General features: G+C 43.3%; 1 protein-coding gene across 2 annotated transcripts in view; it reads right to left on the bottom strand.

The window, feature by feature from the left end:
• TM6SF2 (transmembrane 6 superfamily member 2) overlaps window positions 1–16,279 on the bottom strand; it is a 109,736-nt gene that overhangs the window by 30,943 nt on the left and 62,514 nt on the right. For both annotated transcript variants that reach the window (XM_073592472.1, XM_073592481.1), the window contains one exon: window positions 5,864–5,967. In XM_073592472.1, the coding sequence (XP_073448573.1) occupies window positions 5,864–5,967 (104 nt within the window). The remainder of the gene's footprint in view (window positions 1–5,863; window positions 5,968–16,279) is intronic.

Raw genomic sequence — 16,279 nt, 5'->3', positions numbered from 1 at the left:
ATATTCTGTTCCACAGTTTATGAATTGTTTTAGTTTGTGAATCCTTCCATCCTTCCCCACTACAGTTTTCTTCCTGTGCCACATGTACATGCAGGTGCCACAGTTTTTTTTTACACTGCACTTATAGCTCCCTTTTTGGTCGAATATTGTTGGCCATATACTAGTAGGTTTTTAGTAGATTTTTTCACCCTACTTGGGGCTACCAGGCTTCTCAGGTCTTGAGGCTTTTTTTAAACACAATATTAGGATGATTGGGGAGCTTGTTGCCTAGCACAGGGTCATGTTTGAGGATACTCCAATTTTTCTTTATTATACTTTGTATCTCAAATGCCTTATTTGTGTACTGGGTGGAGAACTGAACCTGATGTGTATCAGGGATAGTACGGGATGGGGGTTCTTGATTGTGGTCCGGTGGATTGTCGTATAGGGCTAAATATTTGTTCAAGGTCGTATCTATATGGATTGCATCATAACCTTTTTCTTTAAACTTCTGTGTAAGTAGTCTTCCTTTTTAGTACATGTACGTCTCAGACAACAAAATTGCCCATAAGGTACATTTTGTATCCACCTTGGATGGTGATTGCTTTTCGCGAGCCGGTAAGAATTGCCTCCACTTGGTTTGAAGTGGGTTCTAGAAAAGATATCACCATCAGAATTTCCTTGAAGTTCTAGGTCCAAGAAAACTAGGCAGTTTTGATCCATAACATGGGTAAATTCTATACCAAAGGGGTTATTTTTACAATGTTCCAAAAAGTTGTTTAGATCTTGATCTGTCTCATCCCAGATTATAAGAATATCATCAAATGTATCTGGTATAGAGGACCAGGACCAAACAGATTGTTTTTCCGTATAAAAGCATTCTCCCAACCATAAAGAGATTTGTATAGTTTGGGTCAAACCTGGCCCCCATAGCTGTGCCTCTAGTCTGCAGATAATGTTCACCCAGAAATGAAAAATAGTTATGCGTGAGGGAGTATTCTACGCAGTCCAATAAGAATTTAGCTTGTAAGGGATTCAATCTATCGTCCTCTAGCAGGTAATAGTTTATGGCTCTTAGGCCATGTGTATGGTCTAGGGCTGCAACTGACGAATATTTTCATAATGGATTAGTTGGCCGATTATTGTTTCGATTAATTGGATAAAATCATAAAAAATTTTAAATATAAAAAATTTCAAATATAAAAAAGACCTGAAATACTATTCTGCAGATTTTCAGACAGGACTGTAATATTATAATGCATGACAGAGTCCCTCGTTATATACAGGTATCCTGTCGTGTTTATTCCTCCCAGGAACAGCAATGATGGAGTACTATTCCTCCCGGGAACACCAATGATGGGGCACTATTCCTCCCAGGAACACCAATGATGGGGTACTATTCCTCCCAGGAACAATGATGCGGCACTATTCCTCCCAGGAACACCAATGATGGGGTACTATTCCTCTCGGGAACACCAATGATGGGGCACTATTCCTCCTGGAAACACCAATGATGGGGCACTATTTTTCCCTGGAACACCAATGATGGGGCACTATTTCTTCTGGGAACACCAATCATGGGGTACTATTCCACCCGGGAACACCAATGATGGGGCATTATTCCTCCCGGGAACATCAATGACAGGGCACTATTTCTCCCCGGAACACCAATGATGGGGCACTATTCCTCCCGGGAACACCAGTGATGGGGCACTATTCCTCCTGGGAACACCAATGATGGGATACTATTCCTCCTGGGAACACCAATGATGGGACACTATTCCCCCCCTCCCCCTCCCAGGAACACCAATGGGGCACTATTCCCCCCTCCAAAGAAAATCAATGGGGCACTATTCCCCCTAAAGCAACACCAATGGGGCACTATTCCCCCCCCCCCAGCAACACCAATGGGGCACTATCCCCCCCCCCCCAGCAACACCACTGGGGCACTATTTCCCCCCTCCCAGGAAAACCAATGATGGGGCACCATTCCACCCACCCCCGAACACCAATGATGGGGCACTATCCCCCCCAGAAATACTTATGATCAAGGGGCACTTGTTGTCAACTTGTCATCACAATGTACTACTACTGAGTCTCTATTCCCTCGAGGCAGCAGTGGGCGGGGCTGAGGGGGGAGCTGACATCAGCGAGGAGGACGTGCCTTATCACATGAGCACCGCTGTATTCTCATGAGAATACGGCAGCGCCGCCTTTACACAGGATTCACTGAGACAGAGGCTGACTGGCAGGAAGGAAGATGCCATTAGACCAACTAATCGATAATGAAAATCATTGACAATGATTTTATCTATTAATCGTTGCAGCCCTAGTATAGTCAATGGACGTATACAGAGAGGCCACGTCCAAACAGAGCCATCTATAACTAGACCGCCATTTGTAGTTGGACAAGATTTCAAGCATATGGCCAGAGTCTCTTACAAAGGATGGGAGATTGGTCACAATGTCCTGCAAAAAATGATCAATTTAGCATCCCAGGTTGCTAGAAAGACTATCAATTCCCGCAATTATTGGTCTTCCCGGGGGATCTACAGGACTCTTGCGCACCTTAGGTATATAGTAAAAGTGTGGAGTCACTGCATGTCTATTATACAAGAAAAAATATTAATTTTTTGTAAGAACTTCCTTTAGTAAGGCCTCGTCCAAAAGTATTTTTAGTTCTTTTGTGTACTCCACAGTAGGATCTTTTCTCAGTTTGGTGTAAGTGTCAGTGTCATCCAAGAGTCTCCTTGCCTCAGATATGTAATCATCTTTATTTTGAATAACCAGGCTCCCACCTTTATCGGCTCTTCTAATGATTACATCCTGATTCTGCTTTAGACTGTCTATAGAGAAACAATAGGGATCTAGACTTTTAATACTATGTGTCTTATTGTTGTAATTGAACATTGTTTTAAATGTATTAAAAACCATATCATAAAAAGTTGAAATTAATTTTCCTTTGCCCAATGGGGGAAGAAGGAAGGTTGGGTTTAAATTAACTATGAACTATTGCACTCTGACGTGGGGGACCAGAATTCAGTTTGGACACTATCTGTCCATCTTGGGCCTCTAAATAGAGCTCCTCTAGTATATTTAGGATGGAATCCTCCTCTAGACTGGTTTCAGAAGATGGCAGTGCTATTGCCTCAGCTCCAATATTAGTACCAGTACTATTATCACTACCAGCTTCTTTAAGTATATACTATCTTTGGATAGTGAGTTTACGTATATATTTATTGAGATCTATAAACAGCTCAAATAGATTAGGTGTACTGGGTGGAGCAAAGTTAAGACCCTTTCTGAGGAGGTCCAGTTTGGTTTTCGAAGAAACAGAGCTGGACAGATTGTAGATTTTGATGGTGGAATGAGTGGTTTCTAGAGTCTGCCTCTTTTTACATCTTTTTCCTCCTGTTATGGGTCTGTACTTCATTAGGTGTCTCAAGGTCAATACCCAAATCTATAGCTGCACTTCCAATGGATGTATTGGAAGCGTGGGCCACAGGTGAGGATAGAATGCGTGTACAACTATCCAATGCTATTGCACATTCTCCACCTGTTGGTGATGAACTTTTGCCTTCTTTGCTTCTGTTTATAGAACCTTTTATTGGTAAGGATTTTTCAGTTCTAGTTTCTTGGAATTGATTATCATAACTCCTACTTTTACTACTGTTGTTTGATGACAGAGATTCGATAGTCCTGTTGGAAATATTATTCTTTACAAAATATTGTTGATAAGTGTTACATTCATGTTGACCCCTACTGTGAGGGTGTCGTTGAGTAGACCTTAGTTGTGTGTATCCAATCTCCCCTCCTTTATTCTGACTACCTCTCTTCTTCCCTCTATATTTGGAGTTGTGCTTAGTCCTAACGTTCTTTGGTTGGATATGGCTATTTCTTTGTGCATCAGTCTGAGGCTGAAGTGAATTATGTTCTTGAGATTGTATAGTATATGTATTATTGTATTATTGTTGTTAGAGGTGGTGTTAGCCTTTTTCCAGTTAAATTCCCGATCATTAAGATAATCTAACCGTTCCGGCTCAAATTTGCCCGATCTTTTACTAAGAAGATTAGTTTCATAATCCATCATTTGCGCATTAACCTTCTGATCCCACTCAAAATGTGGACTAATACACACGATTGGTATGATCTAGACCCTGATATGGTTAATACGATTGCTAATATGATTGTTGCCATTGCGATCTTCAGGCGTCTCCTAAAACACTGCCATTGTTGTAAACATTACATCTGTTTTTGCATTGGATATGGGGATCTGCGATGTTGAATCATGAGCATCTGTCAGTTATACTATACAGTGGGAATCTGGTACCTATTATGTATATGTGTGCGTATATATGTGTACATACATATATATGTATATACAATTTGTTCCGGAGCTCTCAATCTGGCCTCGCCCTATATTGGACCACCCACATTTGTGGGTGGGGAACCAGAGCTTCTCTGGGATGTGCCCTATAGATGAGCATATCTATATAAATAGCTGAAGGAGGTAACACTGCTAGGCTCTGAGGAAGAAGGTATCCCTTCGAAACAGGTCAGTCAGCAGTGGTTCGTACGTCCTCTCTTCCATCATCTGGAGACTGCTATCACTAGAGGGATTGCCACAAGTTAAAGGCTTTCATATTGTGGTTCCTTTTATATGCTTGTGAGTAGTTTTTATTCTTTCTTTAAATAAACATATCAAAGGATAATGCACAAGGCTGGTGCGCCCTCTTTTTTCTGTTTTCTTTCCATTCTTTTAGTACCCTGACGCTCCCTTTGGCAGCCAAGTCAATCTAGTCAGAGCTTACATTGGGCTAAGGACTGTCTCCCTGCCTCTATGTGACAGTGCTGGGTCAATCGAAAAGCACCAGAGCTGTCATGGAGCAAGGAGAGTAAGTCACATGTTCCTCCATAGCTAGAAATAGCAGGTACTTTCTTTGATCATAGTGGTGGAACAAACCAGCAGGGTGGCAAAGGAAAGGTAGTGTATGCACATGCTTCAGGGAGAGAGCACTAAGGCATACATGTTGCTTTGTGCTATATGCTCAAAACTGGGTTTTACTTTAACATCATTCCTAACTGAAAATGTATGAAACAGGTAAGGCCTGATAATTACTGGAAAATCCCCCCAAAAAGACAATTAACTGCTGATCTGCATTGTCTAATGGATGCCCTGCTCATGAGTTGAGCGGGCAGTACCCACTGATCCATTTACAGACACTGAACACAAGTTTTTGAAAAGTGTGATGAATCAGTTATTCCTTGCCATTATACCCCATTCAGGTTCAATATAGGTCATCAGCCTTATTTTACACACTAAGTATTTACCATAAATGCAAAAATTAAATCAACCAATGAAATGTAGCAAACTAAAATGTAGAAAAAGCTGACAAGTTAGAGCTAAAATGTAGTGTATGTGTTTAACACCCCCCTTCGCAGGGATCAAATAAAATTTGTAAATCAAATTATTTTGTTTTCAAGAAATACCAACCACCAACTTTGGTGGGGGGCAGGCAAGTTCCTAAAAACAGAAAACTGCCTCAAATCTTATTTCAAGAGCATTATATAAAAAAACACATCCCTGGCTTTCCTTCAGAACATACATGCTCCTTCCTGCTGGCCACTAAAGTCTGCACCACCCAGGGAGCATGCATGTCTAAAAGGAGCAAGGGATATGTTCCTTCATATAATGCTTGGGAACAAAATGATTGATGGTAGAGGAAGCTAATAGATGTGAGAGACAGGCAATGACAGTACAAATCAGGAGGAAAGGGAATTGGTTGATGATTAAAGTCATTTAGACAGGAAATGAAGGTGGAAACAAGTTTGCAGAGAACAGAGTAATTGCTACTGAATTTTATAGCAGTAATCTTCCACTTACCATAAAATAGAGGATCCTGGGGAGGGTTTCCTTGTGCAAAGTAATATAACACAACCAGCAAAGAGAGAAGTACTAGAATTCCGAGAGCAGCTATAGCAACTGGGCTAAAATGATAAAACAACAGGTCACACAGAGGAACTTCTTCAACTTAAAGATACAAGACAACTTAAATTGTTATATTCAGACTAGATACACTTAACTCAATATTTACTTAAACATCAATGTACTGAAAACTACATCAAAGCTGGCCATACATGGGTCAGTTTTTTTGGCTGAAGGAAAAAACTGAACTGATTCCCACATCCACACATATGAGGTGGATGGAGAAATCCTCCATGCTGCGCTATTGTACTCTGACAGCAGTGTGTCAGAATACATAGATCAGTGCTGCAGCCATTGGCTCCAAGCCTCTGATCGAGCAGCTTAAGACAAGGTGGTTGAACAGAAGTTGATCGGTAAGGCCCCTTTCACACGGACGGATAGAATGGTGCTTTTGGCTGCGGATTTTCTCATTTTCTACCGCAGCTAAAAGCACACAGTGCTTTCCTATGGCCCCATTCACACACTGCGTTTAGCTGCGAATTAGATACATGCGGTTCTGTGCGGATAGAAAAAATAGAATTGACTGCATCCAGGAGCGATTTAGCGCAGCTATCCACACATAACCGCAGGTAATCGCAGTGCACCGTGTCAGCTGCGGATAACAGTGCCGAGCTGCTCATCCGGAAAGGAAAAATTATTTTTCCTTTCCCAATGAGCGACAAGCACGGGGATCCGACTCGGCACTGTTTGGTATGAATCTTGAGGGGGAACTCCACGCCAAATTTTAAATAAAAAAATGGCATGGGTTCCCCCCCAGGGGCATACCAGGCCCTTCGGTCTGGTATAGATTTTAAGAGGAACCCCTGCACCGAAAAAACAGCGTGGGGTCCCCCCCCCCAAAATCCATACCAGACCCTTATCCGAGCACGCAGCCCGGTCGGTCAGGAAAGGGGGGCGCCCCCCCCTGAGCCGTACCAGGCCGTATGCCCTCAACATGGGGGGTGGGTGCTTTGGGGGAGGGGGCGCCCTGCGGCCCCTCCACCCCAAAGCACCTTGTCCCCATGTTGATGAGGACAAGGGCCTCTTCCCGACAACCCTGGCTGTTGGTTGTCAGGGTCTGCGGGCGGGGGGCTTATCGGAATCCGGGAGCCCCCTTTAATAAGGGGGCCCCCAGTTCCAGGCCCCCCACCCTATGTGAATGAGTATGGGGTACATTGTACCCCTTACCCATTCACCTAGCGAAAAAGTGTCAATAAAAAAAAACACTACACAGAAGATAGCGGAGGAGCCCGGCAGAAGACCCGGAGAGCGCGGAGAAGAACCCCGTTGGAGAGAGACCCCCGAAGTTGGAAGAAGACCCCCGAAGTCGGAAGAGGACCCCCGAAGTCGGAAGAAGACCCCCGAAGCCGGAAGAAGACCCCCGGAGCTGTCCAATAAATTACTTTAAAAATCTGTGTAGTGTTTTTTTTTATTGACACTTTTTCCCTAGGTGAATGGGTAGGGGTACCATGTACCCCATACTCATTCACATAGGGTGGGGGCCGAGATCTGGGGGCCCCCTTTTTAAAGGGGGCTCCCGGATTCCGATAAGCCCCCCGCCCGCAGACCCCGACAACCAACGGCCAGGGTTGTCGGGAAGAGGCCCTTGTCCTCATCAACATGGGGACAAGGTGCTTTGAGGTGGGGGGGCCGCAGGGCGCCCCCTCCCCCAAAGCACCTACCCCCCATGTTGAGGGCATGCGGCCTGGTACGGCTTGGGGGGGGGGCGCCCACCCGTCCCCACCCCCTTTCCTGACCGACCGGGCTGCGTGCTCGGATAAGGGTCTGGTATTGATTTCGGGGGGGACCCCACGCCGTTTTTTTGGCATAGGGGTTCCTCTTAAAATCTATACCAGACTGAAGGGCCTGGTATGCCCCTGGGGGGGAACCCACGCCATTTTTTTATTTAAAATTTGGCGTGGAGTTCCCCCTCAAGATTCATACCAAACAGTGCGAGTCGCCACCCTGTCGGGTTGCCATGGAAATGGCAGACCACAGCCAAATGCGACCGCAGCTAATCGCACTGTGCAAATGCAGCTGATCGCAGTGCCTGGAGTCTTGAACACCACAGGAAAAAAATCATGCTTTTAACTGCGGCAGAATAGCCGTTCGTGTGAAAGGTGCCTAACACTACCAGAAAACACTGAAACTCTGCAAAAGTCATCAAGCCATCTTCATTTACATCCCTGGTGCCCAACCTGTGGCCCTTTGGTGAATGATGTGCAGCTCTCAGACCTCGGCAGTCTGTAGTGGGAAGATTGATTAGGGTAATAGCTTTGAGCTCTACTAGCCTCATGTAACAAGTTCCTAGTTTCGTATTGTCCTCTGCAGCACACCCCAGCCAAAAATGTAGCATGTTTCCGACCCTCATTTCCTTTATTAGGTATGCAGTTTCTGACAGTCCTCTCAAGCATTACATATACTAAATAATATGTGTTGCCCTTTGCCACATTTGAGGCCCCCTTTAGCTCATAAGTTGGCAACCACTGATTTACATATCCAATGCAATTGTGAGACATGCACATATTTGCTTGTACTTTTTTGTGAACAATCTCAAAAAAACATAGACCTTTAATATGGAAGGATGGAAAATATAATGGTGGTGAGAATCTACCTAGGCAGTGGGAGCCGCTTTATGTACAGGAAAGAAGATTCTGGTTCATTAAACTTCTGGGTTCTCCCCTCCCAGCTGAGTGCTGCCCACTAGATGGTATACTTCACATAATAGGTAGGGTTTATTAAGTTTTGTACACAACAATAGAGTCACATAGTCACATAGAACAGAGAATAATAATTCTGCACCATAATTCAGTGTATAATATCAAATCATGCAGGTAAGAAATACATTCAGTAGCACAAGCCATCTCCTGGGTCAACAAACTTAGTTATATTATAAGACCAGTAAAGTGCTCTAAATAAGAAAAAAAAGGAAGAGGAAAGGCGCAATGCAGAGATCTTAGAAACAATTCCACCAAATCCCCATAAAGACTAGATACTGATCCAAGAGGGAGAGGGAAGAGCAGGATACAAGAGAAGTATAGGTGAATAGAGGGGGGAAGAAGAAGAGTAAAAAGGGGGCAGAGTACAAAATTCCATGTTCCCACTTGAAACCCAGTAAATCGAACACTGTGCAATGGCTACAAAGCAGTAGTAGTCAAATTGCCCTCATTTACAACTTCAAATCTCTCGCCTCCACCCATGCTGCCCAGATTTTTGTGAACTTTTTAGGATAGGTAAATCCCAGGTAGGTGAGTTTTTAAAATGGTAATACTACATTGATCATGGATCTCTAATGCTGTAATGCAGGGGGGGTCAGATAGCTTCCACTTGGAAAGAATGTCTTCAGCCAACTTTAATGCAGGGCTCCACAAATCCCAGGCGCCAGGTCACCATAGCGAAAAGGAACTTTCATCCTGGCACCCGGGCTGCCGACCAAATGCTCCCCACACTCCGAGCCCAACCCCTCCCCGTCATGTATTCCAGGCTCCGCTTGCCCATCTGCAGTGACATCACTTCTTCATCCTCGTTGACAGTTTCCCGGCCATTAAGGTCAGTAAAGAATGTAATGCCGTGTGATGTGCATTCAGTGCTGTATCTTGCCCTAGACCAAGAAGGCCTTTGCAGGGGGGGGGCAAAAAAGCTGCTCCTCCTGCATGAAAAAAAGCCCGTCCTCCCGCCTCGCACGGCCACCTTCCACACATATACAGTCCCTGTCAGCCAGCGGTTTGCTGTAGCGCGGCACTTATAGGAAGTATGGGGGGGGAGGAACTGGCGCCCCAATAGAGAAGCTGGTGACTGGCTCTGCCCTCTAAGCATGTTTGTCCAGATGAATGAACGGCGGCCGGGGGGTGATAATGGCAGTGACTGAAGGGTGGCCAGGGGTGAGGTGACAGTGCAGTGACAACATTGCTGAGTGACAGGGAGCAGCATCATCATCCATGTCTGGTCTATGAGGACGGGTATGACCATGAGGACAGGTATGATCTATGAGGACAGGTATGATCTATAAGGACAGGTATAACCTTTGAGGATAGGTATGACCTATGAGGACGGGTATGATCTATGAGGATTAATATACACTAATAAGCTGTGATATTATGAAATCGGCACTCTTAAAGGGGTTAAAAACCCTCATGTTTTTTTCACCTTAATGCATCCTATGCATTAAGGTGAAAAAACACCTGGCAGTGACCGGCCCCCTAGCCCCATCATTTTACTTATCTGAGCCCTGTATTTCCCTCGGCGAGGACGCGCTGTCCATCTCTCCATTGGCTCCCGCTGCTGTCAATCAAATCCAATGATGCGGGTGACGGGGGGCGGGGCCGAGCTCGGCATTCGTGTCAATGGACGCAAATGCTGGACTCGGGAGCACATCCGCAAGGTGAGAGAGCACTTCTCCTAAGGGGTTACTTAATGCGGGGAGGAGCCACGAGAGCCGCCGAGGGACCCTAGAAAAGGACGATCGGGGCCACTCTGTGCCAAACGAGCTGCACAGTGAAGGTAAGTATATGTTTGTTATTTTAAAAAAATAAACAAGCCTTTACAATCACTTTAAGCTGCACTGATGGGCACTGATAAGGCTGCATTGATGGCTACTGATATGCTTTATGTTAATATTGTTAAAGTTCTTGTTAATATTTATTTTTGGAACTAAATTCTGCATAAAACATTTAACAGTGTAATTTCATGAAATAATTTACAAGGGTGTGTTTAGAGGCGTACTTAGGGGCAGGGCAGGGTGGAGGTTGGGTGGGGCAAGTGGTGGCGAGTAACTCTTAAGCCATGTCTAGTGGTTCAGGACTTGAAATTTCAAGCCCTGCATTGTACATTCACATCAGTTCCTGCCCTCAAGGAGCTTACAAGTAGACACTTGGTACCCACTTTTAATGTACAGAGAGGAAAACGTGGAGCTAAAGAGGAAGGGGTGTGGTTTACAGATGACAGGGTGGGTCTTAGAAAGGGGCGTGGTCTTGGCAGGAAGAGTCATATTTAAATAAAGGGGTGCACAAGTTTAGTCAGGCCTAGGGCAGCACAAAACCTAAATACACCACTGTGGGCATTGCATTACATTCAGTAGAGTACAGGGGAGACACCCCAACGTATACGTATGTACAAACATAAAATGTTTGCGGGTTTTATGTAATCTTCAGGTCTAAAGTGTTTTTTTATACATGTAAAAAAAACACAAAAACTGCGCTGGCTGTGAAAGGATTAAACGATAAGTTCACCTTCGGGAACATGTTACATGTAAGGTTTGTTACTCAAAATAAACTGGTTCCTAACTTTTTTAGCTGGCTCCTAGATTCAATACCAAATTTGTCAAGCCCTACTTTAATAAGTGCCTTAACAATTAACTTGTGCTCAAGAAGTATCCTTTTAACTCCTTTGTAACCAAGCGCCTGAATTACAGTTAGCCACCATAGGTTTGTGTCTATAGGTGGCATAAACAATAGGTGCCATTCATAGAATCCGATAATACAGCTTCTGTGAATGAAACAAGATCTTTGAATGGAGGGGGCAGAACTTTTAATCATCCGTCCATCCTCCATTCATAGATTCTGTTTCATTCATAGAAGCTGTAGTATTTGTTTCTATGAATAGCCAAGCTGGGTAGAAAAGGACTCTCTTGATGAATGTGTCACAGCTCTCTCTGCACCGAAACATTACGGCAGCGAAGGTCTAAAAGGAGTCAGGGACTAAACCAGGACACAGCAGAACAAGGGACAAATCGCACTGAAGGTACCGTATATACTTGAGTAAAAGTCGAGATTTTCAGCCCTTTTTTTTTAGGCTGAAAGTGCCCCCCTCGACTTATACTCGAGTCACTGCTGTCTGCCTACATGATCAGCGTGTCATGCAGGCAGACGGCAGCCAGCGTGTGATATTACCATTCGGCGGCCATTCCACTGTTCAAAAGCCATGCCTCCTCCTCATCTGTGATAGGCAGAAAACTCCATTTCCCAGCAGTCAGTGTACAGCCTATCACGGACATTCTCTCATCCTCCTCCGTGGTATGAGGATGAGAGAATGTCCGTGATAGGCTGACACAGGGACACATGCACAGGACACAGGTAGGATGCACACATACACAGGGACAAATGCACAGGACACAGGGAGGTATACAGCTGCAGATGGGCATTGTTGACCCTCTTTTTCCACTTACAGTAGCTGCTGCATTTCTCACCCTCGTCTTATACTCGGGTCAATAAGTTTTTCCCAGTTTTTTTGTGGTAAATTAGGGGCCTCAACTTATACTCGGATCGACCTATACTCGAGTATATACGGTAGTTAATATCCCTTGTGTCGATTTTTCACTTATTTCTTTTTTTAAGTAAACTTAGGCTTTAAAGTATTTTTCAAAGTTGCTTGATTAAAACTTGCAAATGCTTTTTAAAACATGCTGAAGCTGGTCAAATAAAACGTCTAAAAGTAAACATCAAACTATGCGCTGCCTGCAATGTATAAAGAACTACCCAAGCATCTATACTCCTGATTTACAATCTACTGTACCAATTGCATTTACACATAAAATACTAGACTGAAAGTGAGAGGATACCAAATAAACTATAAAGTAGATTTTTGTCTGTGGAAAGGGAGCCAAGGTGCCAAAAGGTAATGTGCAAAAGTTCAGCAAATGGTGTTCCTTATTTGTACGGACTGATACACAATAGTGTAGAAAAGCAGCCATGCTAGCAACTAAACTACCAAGCAGTCCCTCTTAGCAAGTTTTCAACACATGCAGAAATACCAATTAGTGAGTACAGCGGCTTTTGAAATTTCTGTAATTTCAGAACAGAAGGCAAATTGGATTTGCATTCTGTAAAACTGACACAGCTCCTGGGATCATCCAGATAATGACAATGTCCTAATTTGGACCCTATTACCTCTGATAAAAGCCAAACAGGAAGGTGTTATCTGGCAATCTCCTAAGACACAGTTACAAGAATGACAAGGACATATTTCAGACTACGTCTGAGATCAAAGTATACTTATGGCAGTAATTAGTCATTCCCTTGCAACTGAAATGCAAAGTAATTTGTGTCGATTCGATTTAAAATAAAAGGGGAGCTTTTTAACATTTACTCATGAACTAGGTTTATTATAATATATTACATTTTTACCGGACATCAGAAAATATGTATGATAAAGCCACGGAAAAAACAGGGGTCATAAAATCTTTGATAGACTACAAAGTCTACTCTATAGGAAACAGGGCTATTGATATCAGAAGCTTATTTCTTTCATGTACATGAATACTTTGTCTAAGGCTGGGTTCACACTACTGCGAATTGGATGTGGATTTTCACTGCATCCAATTCGTATGTCAGGAGATTGTGACTATGGAGCCAGTTCACACATCTCCTGGGAGGCTCCGATGCGAATTGCACAGGAGTCCTGTGCGTCTTCTGGTCCGTTTTAGGTCTGAATTCAGTCAAAAATTCAGACTGAAATCGGACCTGAAAACGGTGAACAGGGAGGGAAGCACCGGACCCATGCTGTGAGCCGCTCCATGCTTCAGTGTGAACCCAGCCTAAAAGATAGAATGGACAGTATGGTGGCAAAATGGGTTAGCATTCCTATGTTACTGCTATGGGGTATTAGAATAGATTAGCATCAGGATGCCATCTGCAAATAGTTTATTTTTTTGTTCCTACTCGCATACATAGATTCCCTCCCACAATTTAAAACATACTGGTAGATAACATGGTAAGATAACATCTTACCATTGGCCTGAATTAGATACTCCACAATGGCTGGTTCCATAAATGAGGAGGGTTGGGTAACCTGTGGAACAGGATGGTCCTATCAATAGATCGATCAATAGATCGATGGTCATACTCTTGCTTTTCCCACATCTGTCATGTTGATAGTCAACCCCATGCTTCTTTACATGTTTGTGATACAAAACTTTCTAAAATCTTTTCACCAATTGGGAAATGGAATGCTACAGGAGACTAATGCTGGTCTTATGCAGATCAAATTTCAGCTGATTCCTGCTGAATCAGCCAAAATTATTTCCTTGGGTGGCCCTGTCGACACCATCCAGCTTGACAAAAGTCAATTTTCAATTGACATTTGTTGATGAAAAGGGGTGGAAATCTCTCAGCCAAACACTACCTGCATCCAATCAGATGCATGCAGGTGTCAGCTGTCCGAATATGATAGCCAGCAGAGGAGGTTTGTTCATTTGTGCTGATAAAGAGAAATTTCTCTCATTCAGCCTGCTCTGCTGAACAGGGGAAATCTTAACCACTTAAGCCCCGGACCATTTGGCTGGCCAAAGACCAGAGCACTTTTTGCGATTCGGAACTGCGTCACTTTAACTGACAATTGCGCGGTCATGCGATGTGGCTCCCAAACAAAATTGACGTCCTTTTTTTTCCCAAAAATACAGCTTTCTTTTGGTGGTATTTGATCACCTCTGCGGTTTTTATTTTTTGCGCTATAAACAAAAAAATAGCGACAATTTTGAAAAAAAACGCATTATTTTTTACTTTTTGCTATAATAAATATCCCCATAAATTATATATATATATATATATATATATATATATATATATATATATATATATATATATATACAAAAATGTCCTCAGTTTGGGCAGATATGTATTCTTCTACATATTTTTGGTAAAAAAAAAAAAAAAATCGCAATAAGCGTTTATTGATTGGTTTGTGCAAAAGTTATAGCATTTACAAAATAGGGGATAGTTTTATTTATTTTTATCAGTAATGGTGGCGATCAGCGATTTTTATCGTGACTGCGACATTATGGCGGACAGATCAGTCACTTTTGGTGCAATTTTGGGACCATTCACAGTTATACAGCGATCAGTGCAATTAAAAATGCATTGATTACTGTGTAAATGTGACTGGCAGTGAAGGGGTTAACCACTAGGTGGCGCTGTAGGGGTTAAGTGTGTCCTAGGGAGTGATTCTAACTGTGAGGGGCTATGTGTGACACAACACTGATCACCTCTCCCGATTACAGGGAGCTGTGATCAGTGAAAGTGTCACTAGGCAGAACAGGGAGATGCTTGTATATATTAGCATTTCCCCGTTCTTCCTCTCCGTGAGACAATCGCGGGTATCCCCGCAGACATCGAGTCCGCTGGATCCACGATCACGCTCACAAAGCTCCCGGCGCCCGCAAGCCACCTCTTAAAGGGCAATGTACAGGTACGTGATTCTGCCTGTACGTGCCTTTCTGCCACAGTATATCTGCGTGTGGCGGTCGGAAAGCGGTTAATGTGTATGGCAAACTAAGGGAAGGGAAAAAGCAGCAAGCATTCAGAACAGTGGTCTCCAAACTGTGGCCCTTTGCCTGCCTTTATCTGGCCCTTGAGGCATTATTCCTTCCACTGACACCAACAACGGGGGAACAATTCCTGCCACTGAAACCAACAATGGGTCACTATTCCTTCCATTAACATCATCAATGTGGCATAATTCCTCCATTGATAACAAACATGGGGCACCATTCCTCCCAACGACAAAAACAATTTCTCCCCCTAATACCTAAGGATCCGGCATTGTTTACTCCCACTGGGCACAGTCCGGCCCCCCTAAAGTCCGCAGGACAGTAAATTGGCCCTGATCTAGAATAAAAAAGTTGGTTGGCACCAGGAAAAGGGACAGTCAAATAGCTGAAGTATGTATGCTATATTAGGCAATTCATTTCTATAGATTATTTATTTTAACTAAAATTATCAACAAGATATTTTTCATGTATAAAATGTACTAGATAAATAATCCTCCTATCAAATAAAACATTCGTGATCAGTAATTACATGTCCTTTTTGTCCATTAGGGCTTTCCACCTCCTGGTTGAAGGTAAGCATCTGCTCTATCTGCCTCATAATTTATATTCAGCAAAAACAGAAATATGGGTGTGTGTGACTTTCAAAGCTTTTATATATATATATATATATATATATATATATATATATATATATATATACACTATATTACCAAAAGTATTGGGTCACCGGCCTTTAAACCCACATGAACTTTTATGGCATCCCAGTCTTAATCCGTAGGGTTCAATATTGAGTTGGCCCACCCTTTGCAGCTATAACAGCTATAACTCTTCTGGGAAGGCTGTGCACAAGGTTTAGGAGTGTCTATGGGAATGTTTGACCATTCTTCCAGAAGTGCATTTGTGAGGTCAGGCACTAATGTAGATGAGAAGGCCTGGGTCACAGACTCCACTCTTTTCATCCCAAAGGTGTTCTATTGGGTTGAGGTCAGGACTCTGTGCGGGCCACTCAAGTTCCTCCACCCCAAATTTGCTCATCCATGTCTTTATGGACCTTGCTTTGTGCACTACCAAAT

The sequence above is a fragment of the Aquarana catesbeiana genome, linkage group LG01 (assembly GCF_042186555.1).
Source record: "Aquarana catesbeiana isolate 2022-GZ linkage group LG01, ASM4218655v1, whole genome shotgun sequence".
Taxonomy (NCBI): domain Eukaryota; kingdom Metazoa; phylum Chordata; class Amphibia; order Anura; family Ranidae; genus Aquarana; species Aquarana catesbeiana.
This window is presented reverse-complemented; position numbering and strand designations above follow the sequence as displayed.